We start from the raw sequence: 23,754 nt of genomic DNA on the forward strand, positions 1-23,754 counted from the left end.
TGATACTAGAGCTACTCATAATTTTATTTATGCATGTTTGGTTACTAGGAGAGGTATGCAGATGGAGGATTTTGATGACCTATAGGTACAGATAGCTGATGGTTACACTTTAAAGTGTAACAAGATGATTACAGATCTTCCTGTGAAACTTAATACATATACTTTTTTTACTGGATTTTATGTAGTAGACATGGGGAGAACAGATATAGTCCTTGGTATGGCCTGGTCACACACACTCAAGGATAATTACTTAAGTACGGAGAAGATGGAGATGAGATTTATTAAAGAGGAGCAGCCCCAGGTTCTTAAAGCAATCCATAATGATGAGTTGAAGCAGATCTCCCTTAGGCGCATGCAGCATTTGGTTCGACATGAGGATATTATTGATTGGGCAGTGGAGTGCAGGATTATGCCTACTCAAAAGAATATTGAGGAGACAGAATATCATTCAAATATTCAGTAGTTGAGAATTAAACACTCGAAAGTGTTTAATGATTTACCCCCTAGCAGGCCACCTTTGGACCGAATGTTGAATAAGAGAACTATTAAAAATCGGTATCCCATTCCACGTATGGATGAGCTCATTGATGAATTGCATGGGGCAAAATATTTTTTGAAGATTGGCTATCATCAAATTTGGGTTAGAGAATAGGATATATAGAAGACAACCTTTAGGTGTCGCTATGGGCATTTTGAGTTTTAAGTCATGCCTATTGGACTTACTAATGCCCCTGCCACTTTTCAGTCTACTATGAACAGGGTGCTCCATAGTCAACTCCACAAGTTTGTGCTATAGTCTTCTTTGACAACATTCTGATTTATAGCAAGACTTGGGATGATCATGTTGTTCATTTGGATACAGTTTTGGGTATTCTAGATAGGGCTTGCTTATATGCCAAGGAGTCCAAATGTGCTTTGGGTATGACAAAGTTTCTCTACTTTGGGCATATCATTAGTACTGATGGAGTTCACATGGACCCAGATAAGATCTGTGCTATTGTAGAATGGCCTACACCTAAGACCTTTACATAGTTGAGAGGGTTTATTGGACTTTGTGCTTTTTACTAGAGGTTTGTGGCCAATTTCTCACGACAAGCTACTCCCCTTACAGATTTGACCCATAATGGTGCTTTCCAATGGTCAGCTTAGGCACAAGAATGTTTTGAGAAGTTTAACACTATTATGACTTCATGTTCAGTATTGGCTTTACCTAATTTTTCTAGGCCCTTTGATTTGCATTGTGACACTTCTAGAGAGGATGTTGGTGTCGTTGTATCCTAGGATCGACATCTCATAGTTTTTGAGAGTAGGAAATTGCAAGGTCCTGAGAGAACTTTTAGCATTTATGATAAGGAAATGTTAGCTATTATGCATGCTTTGGCTAAATTCAGGCAGTATTTGATGGGCAGCAAGTTTTCCATGAAAGCTAATCATAATAGCCTGAGACATTTCTTGAGATAGAGGGATTTGAATGAAATGCAGTAGAAATGGGTCAGCAAGCTACAATTTTATGATTTTGATATCTCCAATATCAAGGGGACTCAAAATGTAGTTGCAGATGCTCTTTCGAGGAGACCTCACCTTTGTGCTAGTTTTTGATATTTTAGAGGATTGGAGGCATCTAATTATAGCTAAATATAGTAGGGATTAGTGAGCAACAGGTATTGTGGATGGTAGTATTCAGGATGATAGATATTCGCTTTCAATGGAGTTGATTATCTACAAGGGGAAGATTTATTTGATCCCAAAGTTAGTTGTGCATAAGATTATTTTACGAGCATTCCATGATTCTCCTATGGTTGGTCATTCAGAGTTTTTCAAGACTTATAGACAAGTTCGAGAGAGATTCACATGGAAGGGGATGAAGGATGATGTTCATCACTATGTCTGAGAGTGTTCGATTTGTCAGCAAAACAAACACGCACACACATATCCTACTTGTTTATTACAGCCACTTCCTATCCCTGAGAGGAAGTGAGAAGGAATTTCCATGGACTTCATTGTGGGTTTACCCAAAGCCCAAGGGCAAGATTGTATATATGTGGTGGTAGATAGGCTCATGAAGTATGCTTATTTCTTCTTTATTACCACTACCTGTTCAATTGTGTAGTTGGCTGAATTATTTTTTCAGAAAAATCTTCAAGTTACATGGTGTCAGCCGACTGGATGGTCCCGACAGTGTCTATAGCCGACGGAATGATTGTCGTCGGTGTTTTGTATTTTCTAGCCGACGGGTAAATATTTTGTAGCGGACATAATGTTTGTGGCCGACGGACTCCTCTGGGAAGGTTCGGCAGATAGTATTTATATCTCATCTGTGATCATTGTAAATGATCTATCAATCATCTACTATTATTGATCTTATCAAGCATAATGTAATGTCTGGCATATTTGAATCTAATTCTGCTATTTTGTTCCATTGTTTGTATGCGTTGATTTCTTTACCAGTACGGTAAACATTTGGCGCCATTGCTCGATGGACCTAGTACGTAGGCAGGCAGATGGAAATTAAATGTTGAATTTGTTGAATAAAAATAAGAACATGGTGAAGGATAAAGATGACATTCGTGCAGCTCAAGCTAATTTAATTCTGGCACAACAGGCAGAGCGTCGAAGGATATTCCAGAAGATTACCGACAAAAACTGAAGCGCGAAGGAATTGTTGGAGGAGACTCGATAGCAGGTGGAGTTGGTGGAAGAAGCACATGAGGCATTCTTGAATTTGTGTTCACCGAGGGAAGAGAATTCAGATGGAAGAGCATTGACTCGCACGGCTCAGAGTGCCGAGGGAGCACGAGCGTGAAGTGACCTCTTTGTCTGGGATACACTTCTGCGGGAGACAACTTCAGAAGGTCCTTCTTCTTCACCAAGTTTCGTAGCTATTGAGACCTCCGGTGTGAGAGTTCAGACCGCCAGTGTGGGAGTGCAGACCTCCGGTGTGGGAGTTTAGACCGTCGGTGTGGGAGTGCAAACCTCTGGTGTGGGAGTTCAGACCACCGGTTCAGGAGTGCAGACCGCCGATGCGGGAGTGAATAGTGCCAGTGTTGCAGGAACTAGCAATGCTCATGCACATAATCTAGGAGTGGTGGCAGGACCCAAAGAAAAGCTACCAAAGTTTGAGGGTGATGGTACAGCCAACCTTGTCCGACATTGTAAGACATGTGAGACGATCTGGCAGGCAAATGGAATCACAGATGCCAACGAATGGGTCAGGCAATTTTCGGCAACCCTACGGGGTGTGGCGATTGATTGGTTTTCGGATGCGGATCCACAAAAGCTAAATAGCTGGGATAACATTAAAAAGGAGTTCCTGGTGGAATTTAAACTCTTGCGGGATGATAATGAAATCGTAGCAGAGATTTTCAATACCAAATAGGGGAAGCACGAAACTGTCCGTGTCTACGCCAAGAGATTAAAAGACTTAATAAACAAAATGGAAAGCAAACCAGTGGATGGATTGCAGAAAAGATGGTTCATGGAAGGCCTACGCTCGAAGTTGCGGAGGAAAAGGAAAATTGTGTCACCGTCGTCATATGTGGACGCGTATAATAGAGTATTGGACCTTGAAAGTGAGTAGAAGACAAAGAAGAAGAAAACTAGCTCCTTTGATTTTGATGACGACGAGCCTGCCAGAGATGATAGTAGTGATGACGAAGGCAACAGCAAGAAGGTTTGTGCCCTACAGAAGGATATGGTTCGCATGATGAAGGAGTTTAAAAATATGCAGAAGGAGCCAAAAAGCAGTGACTATGGTGCACGGAGTGCAAGACAGACGGTCATACTAAAGGATCTTGTCCAAAGAATCAATTCTGCGACATTTGTCAAATCATGGGCCATTCGACAAAAGAGTGCCCCTTTAACATGAAGACAAGAGGATCTCCACAGGTGCTTCTTGCATAGGAGGCTTCTCCATCGGGTAGTAGCAGAAATACGAATAGTACAGGTGACACATCTGGCAGATACAGGAATAATAGCAGAGCGGGCAACACTATTGAAGGATATGGCAGCAATAGTACAGGAGAAGGACACGGCTATCTAGGATAAAGATGCGGTAGAGCATGAGTTGCAGTTGGCCAAGAGACAGGCTATGGATGCTATGCTTCTACTGAAGGAGGCCGTAGAGGTTAATTCATAGATTCAGGCAGATCTGCGCATCCGGACTGATCAGGTGTATGAGTTACTTCGTCAACAACACTCTTCTGGGACACCTCCTTCTCTCTAGTATTTCTTTTATTGTTTGTGGGTTGTCTCCTAATTTTGCTAGTCGTTAGGAGATGACTTATCTTTTTGGGGGGGGGGAGGTGTCAGCCGACTGGATGGTCCCAACGGTGTCTGCAGTCGACGGAATGATTGTCGTTAGTATTTTGTATTTTGTAGCCGACGGGTAAATAGTTTGTAGCAGACATAATGTTTGTGGCCGACGGACTCCTCTGTGAAGGTTCGGCAGATAGTATTTATATCCTGTCTAGGATCATTGTAAATGATCTATCAATCATCTACTATTATTGATCTTATCAAGCATAATGTAATGTCTAGCATATGCGAATATAATTCTGCTATTTTGTTCCATGTCTGTATGTGTTGATTTCTTTACCAGTACGGTAAACACATGGTTTGCCTAAAACCATTGTGAGTGACCGAGACAGTAGATTTATGAGTTATTTTTGGCAAGAAGTTTTTAGATTGTGTGGGACAGAATTGACTTCTAGCACCAACTACCATCCACAAACTGATGGCTAGATGGAAATAGTAAACAAGTGGATAGAGGGATATCTACAGAATTATATCTCTTCTCAATAGAAGGCTTGGGTAAAGTGGATTCACTTATGTGAATATAGTTACAATTCCACTCATCACATGACTATACAGATGTGACCTTTCAAAGCTCTATATGGATATGACCCACCTAGTTTTGTAGACTTGTTATGTGGTGATAGCAGAGTACCAAGTGTTGGGGAGTTGTTGCAGGACAGCTAGGATGTAGTGAGTATCTTGAAAGATAATATACAGAGAGCACATAATCAATAAAAGCAGTATGCTGATAAGAAGAGAACAACTCAAACTTTTCAGGTAGGGGACATGGTCTACTTGATGTTGCAGTTGTATCAACAGTCTTTGATCAAGAAGAGTGGAGCTGAGAAATTTAAGTCGCGATATTATGGACCCTTTCGGATTTTGCGGAGGGTTGGTAAGGTGGCATATGAGTTGCATTTTCCTGATGATAGCCAAGTTCATAATGTGTTTCATGTTTCACACCTCAAAGGAGCATTGGGTCATCATGTGAGACCTTCTCCTGTTTTGCCTCCATTCGATGATGAAGGGAGATTGGAGTTGATTTCGGAAGCAATACATGATACTAGAGAAAGGCAACTACGATGGAGGACCATTTCTGATTTTTTGGTTAAGTGGTAGAACCTTCCAAGATGAGGATGCTACTTGGGAGCTTGAAGATATTCTACAACATTCTAGACTTCGATTGCTTTGGGACAAGCAATCTTGGGGAGGGAGGACTGTAATTTCCCCAATTTAGCAGGTCTTCAGAGTGTGGGTTTGTTAGCTCATTATTGTGACCCTCATGAGTTGATGTCTAGTTTTGGGGGTCTTTGTCATGAGATCGATGTTTTTGAACTTACTATTTTTAGTAAGACACTCTTAGTCAGTTGCTACTTTTGGATTAAGTAGTTTAGGCAGGATGGTCCTCTGGTTCTAGGTATCTGATCTCTCTCTAGGATTTCTTTATTAAAGTCCTTAATCGGTGAGCTTGTTGGCTAAATGCTTATTTAAATCATATTTAATAAGCATAAGTACTTAATATTATAAAGTGTCATAACTTTATATTATAAAGTTGCCTTTTAATCCGAAAGTTGAGAGTGAAGTTGGAAGGTTCAATTTGTGTTATAAATGCAGCTTTTTGGTTGAGGAGAGGTCATCGTGAATATATATTTTAATTTGCTCATATTGCCTGGCTGAGGGTTTGAAGTATTTTTGTGATCTTACTGGATAATTGTGCTGAGGTGAACAATTATCGAATTTCTCCTACTATGGTTGTTGTGGCTTGGAGATACTGAATAATGGAAGTGACAATTCTTACTGGGAAGTTTCATTGTCTTTTTGTTTGAAATTAATATAAGGGAGGTTTGTATTTTCCTCCAAAACAATATGGTTGTTGTGCTTGGGAATAAGAGAGGATTGCATAGAGAGTCTGGACAGAAACATATTGGAGTCGAGTTAATCATGTCTAGGCCTACGTTTGAGATTGGACGGCAGCATTTTCTACCAAGGAGCCACCGTATGCTTTGTTGGGTTTGTGTTTCACTCTACCAATACGTGGAAAGGAAGGTTGGAGTAACATCTCCGCACCAGCTCCATTCTATGTGATTTTCACACTACATTTTGATAATTTTATGGATGTGTTAAGGGATAATAAACTTGTTGTGGTTGGGTATAGACTTTAAGGAGATGTCATGAGCAACAGGAGGCTGAACTGGTGGTACGGCTTGGTGAATAATCGTGATCCAAGTGCCAATTTACTATTGTGTATTACTAATTTCCAAAATAATGCAAACAATATCTATTCAGTCTTAATCAGATTTTATTGTTTGAATTTGTTGACTTATTTACATTCTGGATAAAATTCAAAAAAAATAGAAAACTTTAAAAATTGCAAAAACAATCAGTTGTGCCCCGATATTCGAAGTGGAAGCCAGTTGGGTTCTTTTCAGGTGCACTCACACGGATTAGCAAAAAGGAACATGCAATTTCACTCTCATTTACTGAAGTTGAATACAAAGGAATAGTTAAGGCAACTTGTGAGGCAGTTTGGCTTGGTCGAATGCTTACTGTCTTGCACATGACTCAAGTAGGCCCTACTCCTCTCGTTTGTGATGATGAATAGTTTTGTAATTAGCCAAGAATCTAGTGTTCCTTAAGTGAGCAAAGCATGTAGATATTAACTGTCTCTACATATGCCATCTTGTTGAAGTTGGAACCGTGATGTTGTAGTGTGCATGCATTGAGGACAACATTGCAGACTTCCTCACCAAGTCTGTCAATCTAGACAATTTTATCAAGTTTGGGGGCAACTTGGTGTAGTTGATAGAATAACCATTAAGGGAGGGTATTAGAATATTTTAATTATTGTTAGGCTCTTGCTATATGTAGCTAGTTTTAGTAATTCATAATATTGCACAAAATATCGTTAATGAGAAGGCTGAAAATCAATAGTTATTGATTGAAAAGGTATTTTCTATTAGCTGCATACAAGCCAATTACAACGAGTTGCAATGCCTTTCTTGCTTGGAAAGAATTCCAAAGTTAGAAGCATAGGTGCTAACAACAAGAACGGACTTTTCTAACCATAGGTGTCCCCTTTTGTCATCCTCCATGTATGATAGAATATAGGGGCTTCATAATTACTAGATAAATGTTTTTGAATACTAAGTCAACCTACTTGGATGTCAACCACTTTTCTTCATTGATTTTCCTTGAAAAGTTCCTGGTGGCAATGAAGAGGAAAACTTTGACTTTGTCTTGTTTTTCTCATCTTTCATTTTAGCTCTTATATTGTTGCATGAAGATCCACCTTATGTCTCTTTCACTCCAACTGCTTTTGACACTTGTAATTGTTTTCCTCACTCTATGAAATCATAAACCATCTTGAAACTTCCCTACCTCAAGAATGAGTATGAAAATAGGGCATATGCTTCTCTTGAGTCGTGTAAAACATGATGGAAGCTGACTTCTTCATTCCCTTCTTTATTGGCTCCTATATCTCTGAGATCCTTGGAATATTTGTTACTACTTCATAAGACCAAAGACCTTCTCAAAGTTTCTTTTAGAATAAGATAGGACACATGTTCCAATAGATTTGAATGTAATCATGAACCCTCATGATATCGGATAAGGTTCATGTATGCGCCTCAATGGTTAAAAGGTTTTTAATACTTATTTATTTCCCTTTCTATGTGACTGTCAGATGTTAACATATGCTACTCAAGTCACCAAACTGATACCCATATGCTGCTATCATCAATACCTGCCCTCTCCATATAATTATCCTTCCATCTTTATAACTGACATCAGCCCTTTTTTCTCAGTGTCATAAAATCTTGTCGTGTTCCTTGGAAAACTCAAAAGTATCCCTCTTTCATGTTCATCATTATTTGAAGTTCATGTTTTTGTACCTAGAATTTGCTTTACAGCCCAAGGATCTTTTTTACATATTTTTTATTAGATCTCCTTTTCTTCTGACTACAATAGTCATATGTTGTCCATTCTTGCTTGTGCATATGCATTCTTAAAACTGATCTTAGCACTTCCATAACCTACTTTCATCACTGCTGTACAAGCTTTATTTAATACTAGCAATCAAGAGGCCTTTTCTTTCTTTTCATTCAATCTGATTAACACATACTTTTCCATCTAAGACAACTTGACTTTGTAGCTCCTCTCTCTTGATTACTTTGTCATTATGAGACTTCAACTTTTCCTCTGATTTTTTCCTAAGCTAGATCTGAAACTGTGCCTTATAGTTGCTCATCTGCCCACAGGCATCCTCTTTAATATTGTCTTGAGACTTTTTATCTTCATCCCGTCTTGAGATTGGCTGCTTCTATTCTATATTGACTAGCATCTTTATTCTAATCCATGTAAGTATTGCTACAACTTAGTGTCTTTTTCGGTGTCATCTATTTTATCATGATTGTCACATATTTTCTTATCACTGTACCTTTTTCTTTTGAAGATCATGATTTTTTTATTAATCTACTGCTGTTTATACATGTTCTTTACTGTAACTTGGGACTATGCTTGCACAATGTATGCATGATATGAGCAATTGTATGTCTGTGCTTGCTTTATCTTGACATGACTGTCATATCTTGCAAAAAGTGACATTTTTTAATCCAAGGCTTATAGAAAGCCTCTGCAAAGACTCTTTTGTCAATGGACATCCCTATTCACAAGTTTTGGACTATGCATTGTCCTCAAATATTCTTATTTATCTTACTCTCTGTAATCTTTGTTTGTCTCTATTTATTGACATGAACATATCCACACTTCAAACTCCTTTGGTTTATGCCAACAAAAATTTTCTTGCTAAAAGTGTTGTGTGTCTATACTTAGCATGATTATGCCATATGGTAGTCACAATGGCTCAATATGGCTGCAAGTACTACTTTTTATGATCACACATACAAACTTGTGCCAAGTCTCTTAATACATTGCCAAACTTTTCACTTTGAACACTATCATGAACACATTTCTTGTTGTAGGTCTCTTATGATTTACTACCACATGACAAGCTCATACTTGATCTTGAAATTCATATTTTCACTGTTTTGGATCCCCAAATTGAATGATGTTGCTAGAGTTGTCCCCTTAGAATTGCCAAGAGAGTGTGAAAACTCTTGACTGGAAGTATGGAAAATCTCCAAGGTCATAAATCTTATTTGAAACCATTATGTCTGTAACATGTTTTGCAGATTTGTAAGAAAAGTCTACAGTCTCCAGCATTTGTACCTCTCCTCCAATATGCCTTTGATAAATTATAACATACACTTATTTATGACAGTGGCACTCATTATTGTACTTGTCAAAATGTTTGTAAAACAAGCATGTGTTTCACTAATTCTTACAAACCTACTACTGTGTAGGCCATCTTTGTGGCCTGGAACCTTCATCTTATATCATAGGTGATCTCTTTCATATTGAACTATAGATTCTCATCGACCTTTAACATGAGAGTTCCTTGTAGGTATACTAAACTGCATCTCTGTCCTCTTTCTTCAGGTATAAGATCACTTGCATACTTTGTGATTCTATGCATCCTTTTCCTTGTTCTCACTATGCATATTGACATCTACAGTAACTTTTGATATTGTGTTCTGTCGATGTTGTTGGGCAGATAGTTCTAACAAACCATCAAAAGCATCTACACTTTGATCATCTCATGATTGATTGTTAGTTACCAATGACACCATTTTCAAGCAAATGAAAATCACTTGACACCTCTTTATTTTTGAAGAACAAGATATTATCATGGTCTTAACTTCATTTTTTCTTTCAGTATATTGTCATTAGGGTCTTTTGACATTTGATTGTCCTATTTGGAACTATCATTGGCATAATCTCTCTTCAAATTTTTGCTCACTGTCACTGCCACAATATCTCTTCAAGTTTTCACAGTTATTGGTTTCTTAGGTGAGTCTATCATGGTCACTATGGTCTCCTTTGTCACATTTTTGGCTTCTTTCCTTTTCACTATTGATTTGCTGAAGACTATCAAGCAACATATTCTAATATCTGCATATGCATTAACTGTGGTTTAACTCACAAGATGTGGAGGTAAATATGCAACAACGGTGCTGTGGGGGGAGAATTAGATGAGATTCTTAAAACACTCTTTCTTGCATGAATCCGAGCCTTATCCTCTCCTATTGCAATGTACCTTCAACTTGTGTTCATTTCTATGAACATGGGGATGCATGTGAGTAAACAGCAGCTGGAAAAGTTTTCTATTTCATACCTTTCTCCTTATGGAGCCGCTACCATGTTAGATCAAACTCCATTCCTTACTAGGCATGAAAACTTCTCAATAGTAGAGAAACAAATGCCCGAATCCTACATGTAATGACATGTATGTTTGACATTTTTTAGTAACCAATAAAGAAAAAATATATATTATTATATATATTCTTTTTTCCTTGGTATAAGAAAAAGAAAATTTAAATACTACTTGACCATCCAAAGTCCCCTCATTTGCAAAACAATACTATGTCTACATAAACCACTTAAGTTTGAAATGAATGTTAGGCGCTAAAGTATTTAAGTAACTAATTTTCATGTAGAGGGCTAAAATAGGTCAACATTTACATGAGTATATTGTGAAGAATTCTTAAATTACTTTGAGGCAAGGAAAAATTATCCAACATCAAATGTTTATTAGTTTGACTTCCAAACTGAATCTATGGAAGAGAGTGTTCATGGTAGCTTTAATCTACTTATTTTAGAATGTAATATCCTCTAATTTAATATTTCTATTCTAACCTAGATGGATAAAGATATAATGATTGAGTCTAAGAACATAATGAGTCTAAATATATCATATGGGGACGACTATATAAATATAGGGAAAATATAAAATATATAGGAAAATTTGCATGTATACATTACATTCATATGAAGACACAGATTGTTCATGCCATTAAAACATACACCATTTCAACAAGTCAATAATCGAACTTAGTGCTCAATATGCTATAATGCATTCATAATTTGGAATTATTGTCAATATGCATCTAATATTAAAATAACAACATAAAAATTTGAAATATACCATAATTTAGAATTATTTCTCAATAGCAACATGAACAATAACCCACCTTCCAAATTGAAACACACCACTATCATTTAATTCTGAAACTACACTTCCAATTCATTGTAAGTGGACTGATATTAATACAAAAGGTCCTCTATACAATTCTGATCATGATATATGTTTGTTACATTAAGACGATATCTTGATGCAATTTCCGATATTCACCATATCTTCCGCAAAGGTCCTAGAACAACTCAAGACCAACCAACACTGATGTATTGCTAGAAAATGACATAAACATAAGGATGCACGTTGTAGGTCCAACAACAATAATAATTCTATCATTCTTTACATAATGTTGTCAAATACTAATCAGAGAGGCTCAAATAGAAGGAATTAACTACCAAACAGTAATAAGCATGTTAGGGTGAACTTGGAAGGAGGGGCCCACTTTGAAATTTAAAAAAAAATGTTTTATAAAAGAAAAACATTTTATAAGTACTGATGTTGTCTATAAAATCAGGGATGCCCATCCATCCAGGGGACTTCCAAGGCATCCCAAACTGTCCTCGAGATGTACAAATGCCCTCAATTTATTTTCCTTAAGTCCCAAATTTTTAGGATGTTTTCTAAGAATTTTCAGAAAAGGGGGATGAGGTGGGGACATCCCCTAGCCGTTCCCAAGTCCTTGAAATGTGTCTAGTAAGTGGATAGGGGTTTTTAGGTCAGGGACATGTCCTTGGGTGACACAAGAATAACACTATTGGTTGGATTTAGACAAGCCCCTCCTCGAAAAGATTATAGCCCCTTTAATCTTTGGATAAGAAGTAATTATATATCTTAATATGGACACATACATTATTATTGTTGGTTTTATTGTAGCTATGGCCAAAAATTACAAGCCAACATCATAAAGGTTATGATTGTATTTATATTATTATTATGAAATAATATAACTATATTATTATGTGATAATATAATTCAATTTTATAATTAGTATGTGTTAGATTATTGAGAGGCAAGGGGTGAATCAGTTATCCACAAGTCCTTTAAATGACTTTTTAAACACATAAAACTCTTATACTTTAGACATTAAGATCTAAATTAATAAATACTTTTCAATAAACTGTCAACTTCATTCCCTTTATTTACCAAAAAATAGAGTAAACTTTTAGTTTTTACTGAGTTGCAAAAAAAAAATAGTAAACATGAAAATAACATGCACTACAATAAACATTCACAAAAAATTTACTCTTCTAAAGTGAGCTCCATTAGGAGCCTACCTTGTTAAACGGTACATACACATCATTACTCCATGAAACTTTTATAGAGCGGCCTTCTCTAAAAAACTTTAAAACATTAGTATATAGGTGTTGTCAATCAGGATTGCCCCTATAGCAAGATAAGAATCTAGCTATCCTATTGGAACATGGAAACCTCTCTCGGATGGTGGGGTTAAGAATGAGAGAAGAATCTTCAGATTCTAGGCCGGTTCCTATATGATATCACCTATAAAACTAACTTTGAACTCAGGAAAAGGGTTGAGAATGTATGTGAATAATTGGATACTAAAACTTAAAATGGGTGATACACCAATGGTTTTGAATGTAACTTTGATCAAATTAGCACAAATTACAAAAAGACAATTGATTCACAATACTCAGAGAAACACGTAACCACAAAAGTATTTCTATGCAAGGATCGAGATCTTCTGCTTTGAAAGGGATACCTACGTTTCACCAATTTTCTGCAAAAAAACAATAATCACAAACATAGACCTGTAATCACATGTATCACAATTCAAAGTTGCAATAAAGAATGTAACTAAAATGAAGGCAAACACAACATTAAAGTAAAAAATCCACAATATTGCACAAGAACCAATGAGAAGGAATCATTAAATCTCTATAATCAATGCTAAAAAACAATCTCTGCTACAAATGCCCTCACAATCAACTCAAAATCTGCAATGTGCAAAAATTTGAATCCGAAAGAAGGTCCCTCTTAATGAGGTGAAAGTACAATATATAGAAAATAATCCTAACTCGGATTCCAAAATCATGCCTAGAAAAAATCACCCAAAAATGATGAAAACTATGAAGAAGCCTTTGAAAATTGCTCTCAACCATCTGCCCAACTGATGGATAGCTCGAAAACTGCCTCTAACTCTTCAAAATCATGCACAAAAGCCCAAACTCGGATACATCAAGTAACCCAAAAATATAATATGTAAAACTGCTCCTAATTATGCAATATATGCATAAAATAGGCTCTCAATGTGAACTGTATGCATAACTGATCTCAACTGCCCTGAAAACCGCTAAAAATAGAACTCTTCAACCCATCAATGCATGAGAAACTGAAACTGTCCTTGGCCTCCCAAAATAGCTCCTTACTTAAGTGTTAACTGAATGTCCTTTCTTGAAGTTCAAAATTAGCCTTCCTACTTCGTCTCCTTGCATTTAGGCATTAAAACATTTAACTCTTATAATTTCTTTTAATTAATTAATAAAATCAATGGTCTTATAATTACGACCACTTGACATTAATTTTACAATTAAAGCTCTCTTTCTCTTTTATTATATTAATTTAATATAAACGTGTTTATCATTATTTTTATCATTTTCTATAAACACGTTTAATATTAAATAAATATTAATTTAAGAAATTATTTATTTTTAATTCTTTTATTTATATTGATATTAATATGTTTATAATTAACATGTTATTTGTTAATTTCAAAACATATTAGTATAAATATAAATAAAAGAAGATCATAAAATATAATTTTTATTAGTTAAATATGTATAAAAATGATTTTTATAAAATATCATCCATTATACATTTAACTAATAAAAATAGAGTTTTGTTTTTTTAAACTCCTAACTCCTACCTCCAATATCATGGACCCAAAATTTTCTTAAATGGAGTTTAAGGGCGACTTAGGAAAATGCCTAAGACAAAAAAGAAAAGGTAAGTCAATTCATTTTGTTTTGTCTTTGCCTTTTTACTCATGTATTGGGAGAAAGATGAAGGGTTTCAAAACCCTAGCCGCAGCCATGGATGGAAAGTGCTGCGATTTGGATCTTTCTGTGATTATCTTGCTGCGATTTGGATGCCATATTGCTGCCATGAGACACCATGTTTTGGATGTGGCAATTTTCCTTTCCTTCCTGCGATTTTTCTTGCTTTGTTGGGCAGATTTTTGGGCATTTTTTGGACTCCATACATGAGTCTTTTCTTGTGGATTTTTTACATTCTTGCTGTAGACTGGATTTCCTTGCATTTGGCCATGGATTGGCTTTGAGAGCTCACGGGTTTCACCTTTCTTGATATGTGTTGGACGCCATTCTTATTGTGTTCTCCATATGCGAGTTCTGTGTTCTTACTGTGGGTTTGATCTCTGCATTTACTTATGAGACTTATTTTCTGGAGAAAATCTGAACGTTTGGACACCATGTTCTTATATTTGCTTCAATATTGTAGCTATATAAGCTATGGGTTTACATTTTCAGTTATGTAAAGCACCATATTTTCTTTAAATGAAATCAAGATCCCTGCTGTAGTGTATTTGAGTTTGGCCTCTCCTTCATGTACCGTTCAGTATACATGATACTCTGTAAGATATTGCTGGTTATAGGAAAGGAATATATCTCTTGCTGTGGTTGTTTGTAGAGATTGTAAAAAAGAAACAAGGATTCCTCCTTTGCATTCATCATACTGTATCTTTCATTATGATATCTAATTCTGATATCTCTTTTCAGTCATGGCTTTGCTGCTGTAAACTCCTTTAATTCATGGCTTTGCTGTTGTAAACATTTGTCTCTTTCTCTCATACACTATTGTAGCTAAATATTCCTTATTTGCTACTTAAATTGGAGTTGTAAGTTATAAATAACTAGACAGGCTCTTTTGGAGATTCTTGCTGTTTCTTGGCTACTTAAAAGCCCTTTTAGCTTCTATATGTGATATATCATATCAACTGGAATTTTAGCTTGCTTTTGCCATTGTACATGAAGGAACAGATGTAAAATCTATTTTCTTGGCATGATTTAAAGGAACAGATTTTTTACTTACTGTTATCCTCTAAAGATGGGGCAATAGCATCTAATCTTTTCCATTCCATTATTCTCTGTCTTGAGTGTATGTTCACCATCAGCAGCAATGTATTCAGAATATTTTATTCTCACTAGTAGATGCAAGTTTTCTATTTGTTCAAATATCAGTATCAACTTGCTTCCAGAATTTTTATTGCAAATATCATGATTGATTATATGACCAACATTTGAGAATTCACTTTAAAAAAAATTCAAATTTTTTGTTTTTAAGCAAACATTTGATATTTGCACCTCCTTCTTAAGAGATCCTAAACTAATTACACATTTTACAAAACCTTTTGCTCTTGTACCTGCAAGGTGATCTTCATTTTCTTTAAATTGACTATTACTATTGCCCCTGCATGTTTTACACAACCCATTCTTTCCATATGATTAGTTCTTCCCCAACCTTTCCAACCACATTCCTCTTTCCCGTAGCTGTAATCACTTTACCAGTTTGTTCAACAGTATACATTAATGATTTTCTTGATGTTGATGCACCTGTTTATGCACATTATATTTTCTATAGTAGATTTCTCCCCTTTTCTCATAATTCATTAATCTGATCTTGTGACTGATTGCATCTTTAATTCTTTTTATATGCTGAAGTATACTTGCAAAGATCCCTGAAATTCCTTCAACGTAAGACTCAAACTTTGTGTCCTCCATGATTTGACCAAAAGGTCCCATATCTGTATTTTATGTATGCCCCCTTGACAGTCTCCTCTCGTCCTTTGCCTTTTCTGCTACATGATTCAACCAGAAGGTTTCACGCTTGTAGTGTATGCGTGTCCCTTCAATGATCTCCTCAAATCTTTGGTCTTCGCCTCTCCTTGATTTGACTAGAAATTTTCATGCTTGTAACTTATGCACAATCTTTCAATGATCTCCTCAATGTCTTCAAACTTGTATCAGCACATGAAACAAACATGATTAGTATTAAAAATCTTGTGTTCTATTTCTCTTTTTCTCCTTCTTCTGGCACTTTCTTGGATGTTGATTTCTAAATTTCTGAATTTGCATGTTATGACTGAATGATATGAAGTAAAGGTACACAGGAATGTTTCCATTGCTCAGTTCATATGAACTAATTCCTTTCTTCATCATTTTTTGCAGGTTGTTCCTGAGCTAGATGCTGGGCCAGGTCTTCTTTAGCTTCAATTGTCAACCTCTTGCTCAGACAATGAAGGCTTCCCTTCTATCTTTCCTTCATGTTATTTATTTGTAGCATGTTTTTATTTAGCATTGTAATTTTATTGCCTCCACAGGCTATGTGGATTCTTGAATGCTTTGTAAATTACTGTATATAAAATGTGAACACTTGTACATTAGTTGAACATTTCATATTCCTTTTATATTTGTATATCAGCTCTGAAATGAAAGTGATCAAGTTTTCATTACATCAATATTCCGTAATTTCTTTTCAGCATTCAGTTTACTCTGAAACATATGATATCTGTAATGTAAACATAGAGTTTTAAATCCAACAGCAACTTGATAGTTAACCATTTAGGTGGTAGGCTAAATAGGTAACAATAGGATTTCAATAAGATTGTTAGGTCCACTTAGTTAAGATATTTTCTACTACAAAGGTTAAAATGTAATACTGAAATGATCTATTAAGTTTAGCACTACCTTGATTGTTTAGATCTCTATTTTACTATCTCTTTTCTCTATCAATCCTTTTGATCCTTTCTGACTGATCCACTCAACTCATCCACTTAGTACTTTTCTTGCTTGATCTTCACAATGCAGCTCGCTCAATTATCCTTTGGCTACCAACTTCTTCAAATTCTTCAACTTGATTAGAAAAAATGAACATCAAACTCATCCCTTAATTAGTAATCTCTTTGCTCCACCTCTCTGTATTATCCATCCTTTTTTCCGCTTAAACACATCCATTAGATCTTCATTCAGCTCAAATTCATTGAATCTATTCACTCGATTAAAGTGAAATTCTGAAAATAGTAAAACTCCATTAGATTTCATGAATTTCTTCCACCTTGAAGTTTGTGCTCACTTTGAAAATAGTAAAACTCCTTCATTAGGTCTCTCTTGAATTCCTCTAGCCATTGATCTTATAACTAACTTTGTCCTTATCATTAAAAATTCTTGAACATTCTTTATTTTTATCAAATGTTGGCCTTGGATTCCATCTTTTCTTTTTTCTTCCCCCTTTCCACGCTCAATTAACACTATGTCTTGCTTGGTCAATATTTTGCTCGGTTAACACTATACTTCCTTTATATTTCATCAAGTACTTGGAAACAACTATAATAGATTGGTTAATATTGAAATTCTTTTTTTACTGACTAGATTGGCTTCTCTTCTCAATACTTCATAATTTGAATATACATGATTTCAACATTTAATCAAATCCTGTAAAACAATCAAATCAACACTATATTGTCATAGTCCAACTCATTTGAGTTCTCATTGAATATTATACACTTGTCATTAATTACATTATTATACTTTCTTCAAATCCTCTTGATCAATCAAATGATATGGCACTCTATTGAACCAGCATAATGTCTCACCAAGTAAGGCTTGACATCAATGAGAATGTAACATTTGATATGACTCATTCACATGCATTAACAACATTATCAGTTTGGGCTAACATTATGTTATATGACAATATAATAATTGTGATAATATCATTATATTGCTAACAAAAATTGTTTATATTATACTATAACATTTTAATATAATTATTTAATATACAATTATATTAATATATAAGACGGGCATCCCTTGGTGAAAGGCCACCTCTTGCATATATATAACAAGACAACAAGACAACAAGATCTATGATCTCATTCAAACATGTAGCAGGTAAATTATATTATTCAAATTAATCTGATGTTTGAGGAAGATGATAGTCTTTAGTTTATAATTGGAAGGGAAATGCCATTATCAGTGGTTATTTCAGCATTGTAAATCTAACATGGGATTAGAGCCAAATGATCAACTGCACAATCTGACATAAAACAACTTCCCCTATTTGTTGTTTTTCTTTTGCATTAATATATGCTCTAAATGAATGTTTGTTTATTCAGCAAGTGAAATGGTGAACAATCCAGAACTCCAACAGTAATTTGCAAATAAAGAAATAATCCAAAAAACATACCTAAAGACAACCTACACATCGTGCTTAAATACCCGTGGGGACAACTTTTCGAGGGTTACAAAGATAGCCGATAGCGATACAACTACGAAAAAAAATTAAAATGGGTCCGAGATACATTAAATCAATCGGCCCATTACAATAACTTGATAAAATGATTCATTTTATAATGGGAACATTACAGTCCTCTCATCCAAAATTTTACTTGTCCCGAAGCAAATGCAATGTCGGATGTTGGAGAATGTACTCACCTTCCCACATCGCATCATCTAATGGAAAGTGTTTCCAACACACCAAATATTCCATCACCATGCGGTTTTGCAGTCTTCTCATGTACTTCGATGATCTTGGCTGGTTCTAATATGAGCTTTCTTTCTTCATTGAGTGGTGGAAGATCTGTGGCAACTCTAAAATTTTTCCCTACGGCCTTCTTTAGGCATGAAACATGAAAGACGTTATGAATACGGCTTCCCTCCAAAAGTTCCAGTTCATACACAACTTCACCAATGTGACAAACTACACGATAGGGGCCATAAAATTGTGGCTTCAATTTTTTTCCCTTTTTCTTCAATGAGGATTGTCGATATGACTGGAGCTAGAGATAGACCAAATCCCCTACTTCGAAACTCCTCTCCATTCAGTTTCTATCAGCATACATCTTCTTTTGATTTTGTGCCCACTGTAGGTTTTCCTTCAATCATCTTAGTATGTCTTGTCCCTCCTAAAGCCAGTCTTTCGCCCTTGGTGCACAACTATCACCGAGAACTATGTTGATAAGGAAAGGGGTTCGTAGCCATACAAAGCTTTGAATGGTGCCATTCCGATGGACATGTGGTATGTGGTATTGTAGCAATACTCCCCTAGATGTATTCATTTGACCCACACCTGTTGTTGTGCCGAAACGTAGTTCCAAAGGTAACTTTCGAGCCACTTGTTCACAATCTCCATTTGTTTGTCTATCTGTGAGTGGTAACTAGTACTTGGTGACAATTCTGTCTCTGCCAATTGAAATAGTTTTGTCCAGAAGATACTGATGAATCACCCATCCTGATCACTGACAATGTTTCGGGGTAACTCGTGCAGACAAAAAACTTCTCTAAAAAATAGATCGACAATGTGCCTACTTTGCCAATCTGTCAACCACCACGAAAATACAATCCTTTTCATTCACCTTGGGAAGCCCTGTTATGAAATCCATTGAGATACTTTCCCACTTATCTTCTCGAATCGGTAGAGGTTGCAGTAACTCAACAGGTAGAGTATGTTTAGATTTTTTTTGTTGGCAAACCACACACTCTCTTACATACTACAACACATCCCCTTTGAGTCCTTTCCATGAAAACCTCTCCCAGAGACTTATGTAAGTTTTGAGGAAACTTGGGTGTCCTGCCAAAGTTGAGTTGTGTACTTCCTTCAAGATTTTTAGCTTCAATTTGGATTCCAGCACCAAAAATATCTAATTCTTATAGTAGATGATGTCCTCCACCACTCTGTACCGATCAACCTTGGTGTTGCCATCCATCAGCTCATAGGAAAATGTGTTTTTGGAGTATTCTACCAACAGATGTGCCTTCCAGTCAACTGAAATCTAGTTTAGTGAGCTGATGGCAGGTTACCTAGACAAGGCATCTACAACCACATTATCTTCCCTTTCACATATTCAATGTCAAAATCAAAATCCTGAACCTTGCTTAACCATTTTTGTTGCCTTTCGTTCAAGTCTCGTTGCTCTAGAAAATATCTGAAACTATTGTGATCCGTATGGACGACAAACTTGGCACCCACCAAATACTGTTGAAACTTGGTTAGTGCATGTACGATGGCCAACATTTCTTTGTCATAGATGGAATATAAGTGTTCCGTATGTGTAAGCTTCATGCTTTCATAAGCTATGGGATGTCTATCCTGCATCAGTACTGCACCAATGCCTTCTCCGGACGCGTCGCACTCCAAAATGAACGGTCGAGCAAAATTAGGTAATGCAAGTACGGGACAAGTGCTCATTGCCTCTTTCAATTTATCAAAAGTGATTTGTGCCTTTTTCGTTCCACTAGAAAGACCCCTTCCTTGTTAGATCTGTTAAGGGTGCGCTGAGCTGAGAGAATCCTTTAACGAACGTTCGGTAATAATTGCACAGTCCAAAAATCCTCACAAATCCATGATGATTTTGGGGGAGGCCAATCAAGGATGGCCTATATCTTCTCCTGATGCACTTGAACTCTGTATTTACTGACAACATGCCCCAGGTACAATATATCTATTATACCGAATTCACACTTGAATTTTTTGGCGAACAAAGATTGTTCCTCCATGATGCTTAGGACTTCATTCAGATGCTTTAGATGCTCCTCCCATGTCCAGCTATAAATAAGAAGATCATCAAAAAATAAAAATAAGTACTTACACAATTGTTTGTTGAAAATGTGATTCATGCATGATTGGAATGTAGCAGGTGCATTTGTCAATCTGAATGGCATGATCAGAAACTCATAATGTCCATAGTGGCAACGGAAGGCCGTCTTTTCTATGTCTTCCTCCCTCATGTAGATACGATGGTATCTAGAATGAAGATCTATTTTCAAAAAATAGATTGCACCATGCAATTCATCCAATAACTCATCTCTCCTTGGAATGGGATATCTATTCTTTATTATTTTTTTGTTCAACGCACGGTAGTCCACACACATGCGCATCATCCTATCCTTCATTTTGACCAATACCACAGATGACGCGAAAGGGCTAGAACTGGGACAGATCTATCCTTTCTCTAGCAATGCCTGAATCATCTTTTTGATCTCATCTTTGAATTTCTTGGGATGGCGGTACAGTGTGGTTATGACCAGCTTGGCTCCTGCTTTCAACTCAATAGTATGTTCAAACCTTTGATGAGGCGGTATGCCAAGAGGAATGTCCACGAAAACTTTATCATGTTTACTTAAAATATCTTGGAGTTCATCATCTTGTGGAGGTGTCCGTTGTTCTTTTATAGGTTCTACCAAGATAAAACAATGTGCCACCCATGCAATGTCATCACATCAAAAAATTGCCTCCATCCGATGTGTAGAAACTTCCTTTGGACCTTCATTTTCCATTCCATAGAGGACAACCTTCTTTCCATCGACAACAAAAGTGAAGTCCATCCGTTTGAAATTTTGTGTATTCATCAAGTGTCTCCATCCATTGTATACTTAGAATAACCTCTATGTCATCAAGGTCCACTATGAAGAAATCCTCAGTCACTGTGTGATTCGCCATTGTGATACTTAGCTGAGGAACAAGGTGCGTGCAGGGTAGAAGAGTCCCTCTGGCAACCTTGACCTGAAAGCCTGCGTGCATCTCCGCAACTAGACCTCTTTGCTTCACTAGAGATGAGTTAATGAAGTTTAGAGTGGCTCGACTATCAAGCATCACATAACCCTTTGTCCTTGAAGGATTCCCATACACGAAAAAATGTGCACCTTGGGCTACCGGTTAAGGCAATAGTTGCTCTGTGTTCTACCAAAGCTACAATTCTCTCCATATGGTTTAAATTGACCATGTTGGTGTGATTGTGAGGTTGGTTGTCTTTGGCCACCATTTCTTCCTGTTCATCCTCATCATCGGACACGACCTCAATGTAATGGATCTTCCCTAGACTAGGAGGTTGTACGGTGTGTATGAAGGCCATACGGCTGAACTAGGATGTCGTACGGTAGGCAGAAACACAAGTTGTACAATGAAGTATTGAATAATACAGATGGATGGATGAGGGTCGTACGGGTGAGGAATGAGTAGTACATGAAATGACTGGAGGCCACATAATTAGGTATCCGAGCCCAATAAGGAATACAATCTTCTTCATACACAAAACCCAATAGATCTTGATAAAATCCACACCATAATAGAGACTTGAATGCGAATAATAATTGCCAAAAGATGATGCTCCGATTTGTCAGATCCGAGTGAAGTATTACATGCAACAATGGAATAGGGTGAGGGTTGAATCCCATTGAAATTGCACCAGCCAAATAGGGAAAATCTTTCACTTCCGAAATGGCGAATAATCCAGAACTCCAACAAGAATTCGCAAATAAAAAAAAAATCCAAAAAGCATACCTAAAGACAACCTACACGCTATGCTTAAATACCCATCGGGGACAACTTTTTGAGGGTGTACAAAGATAGCCGACAACAACACGACTACGGAAAAAAAATAAAAATGGGTTCGAGATACATTAAATCAATCGGCCCATTACAATAGTTTTGATAAAATGATTCATTTTAACTCAGTCTTTCAAGACTCAAGTCTTTTGGATTTCTGAATATATCAGTTTTCTACGATTTATAAATAAATACTTATTCCCTCTAGAAATATTGCTACCAATAACTCCTTATGACTGATTTCAGTGGCTTGCAAGATTCTACAAGTTTGAAGCACTGGTAGAATTTCTATCCAATAAGGATAGTCTGCTCGGCATTTCCATTTATGAAGGCTTTTTATTTCATTATGCCTCTTAAAATGCTTTCAATGTTATTCATCATGGAACAATTCAATTCAATGAAATGGACATTATAATAATAAGTTTCTACAATAAAAATTGTAGACTGAATAACTTTGTAAAAAAATAGATTGTGACCTTGCTTCTCTCTGCATTAATAAGTAACAAGGGTCCAAATAGAACACACCTGGACTGGACTCAATGCTGCTCTAGGATTTAAATATCTTCATTGTTTGGGCATGACACAGGGAAATGTGAAATCCTCTAACATTCTGTTGGAAAAACGTGAGGCTTGTTAATCCTTCCATAGCTACCACTAGATCTGCAGGGTACAGAGCACTAGAACACATTGATAATAAAAAAGAATTCTCAAAAGGCAGACATGTTAAGCATTGGAGTGGTGGCCCTTACAAGGAAGAGCCCTACACAAAATAGTTTACAGGAGCAAGAGTATTGCATAGATCTAACTTTCAGGCCCATAGTCCTTGAGGAGATAACCAAACCCTCAAACCCTTGCCACAATGAGGGTTTTATTGTTGAATGTAGTGGCTGACTCCCAAACTCCAGTATCTTGTCTTTTCTTCTTTTCCAAACAGTTCTTGAACATCCTACGAAAGAAAACAATCTTCAAAACTTTCATGCAAACTCTAACCAAGCCACTGTCACGTTTCCAATTACTGATTCACTGTCTTTGCCTGCAACAGCAAGTAACATGTTGATTCTCGGCCAACT

At 36.5% G+C, this 23,754-nt stretch overlaps 1 protein-coding gene across 2 annotated transcripts in view; it reads left to right on the forward strand.

Annotated features, from left to right (window-relative positions):
- LOC149531551 (uncharacterized) overlaps positions 1-16,814 on the forward strand; it is a 154,807-nt gene extending 137,993 nt beyond the window's left edge. The window contains exon 4 of one of the 2 annotated variants that reach the window (XM_089809632.1): positions 16,531-16,814. In XM_089809632.1, coding sequence (XP_089665758.1) covers positions 16,531-16,546 — 16 coding nt within the window. In that variant the 3' untranslated portion in view covers positions 16,547-16,814. The remainder of the gene's footprint in view (positions 1-16,530) is intronic. The other variant, XM_089809633.1, reaches the window with a different exon arrangement.
- Positions 16,815-23,754: the final 6,940 nt, after the last annotated feature.

The sequence above is a fragment of the Cupressus sempervirens genome, chromosome 11 (assembly GCF_028749045.1).
Source record: "Cupressus sempervirens isolate cs-2001-9-10 chromosome 11, ASM2874904v1, whole genome shotgun sequence".
Taxonomy (NCBI): Eukaryota; Viridiplantae; Streptophyta; class Pinopsida; order Cupressales; family Cupressaceae; genus Cupressus; species Cupressus sempervirens.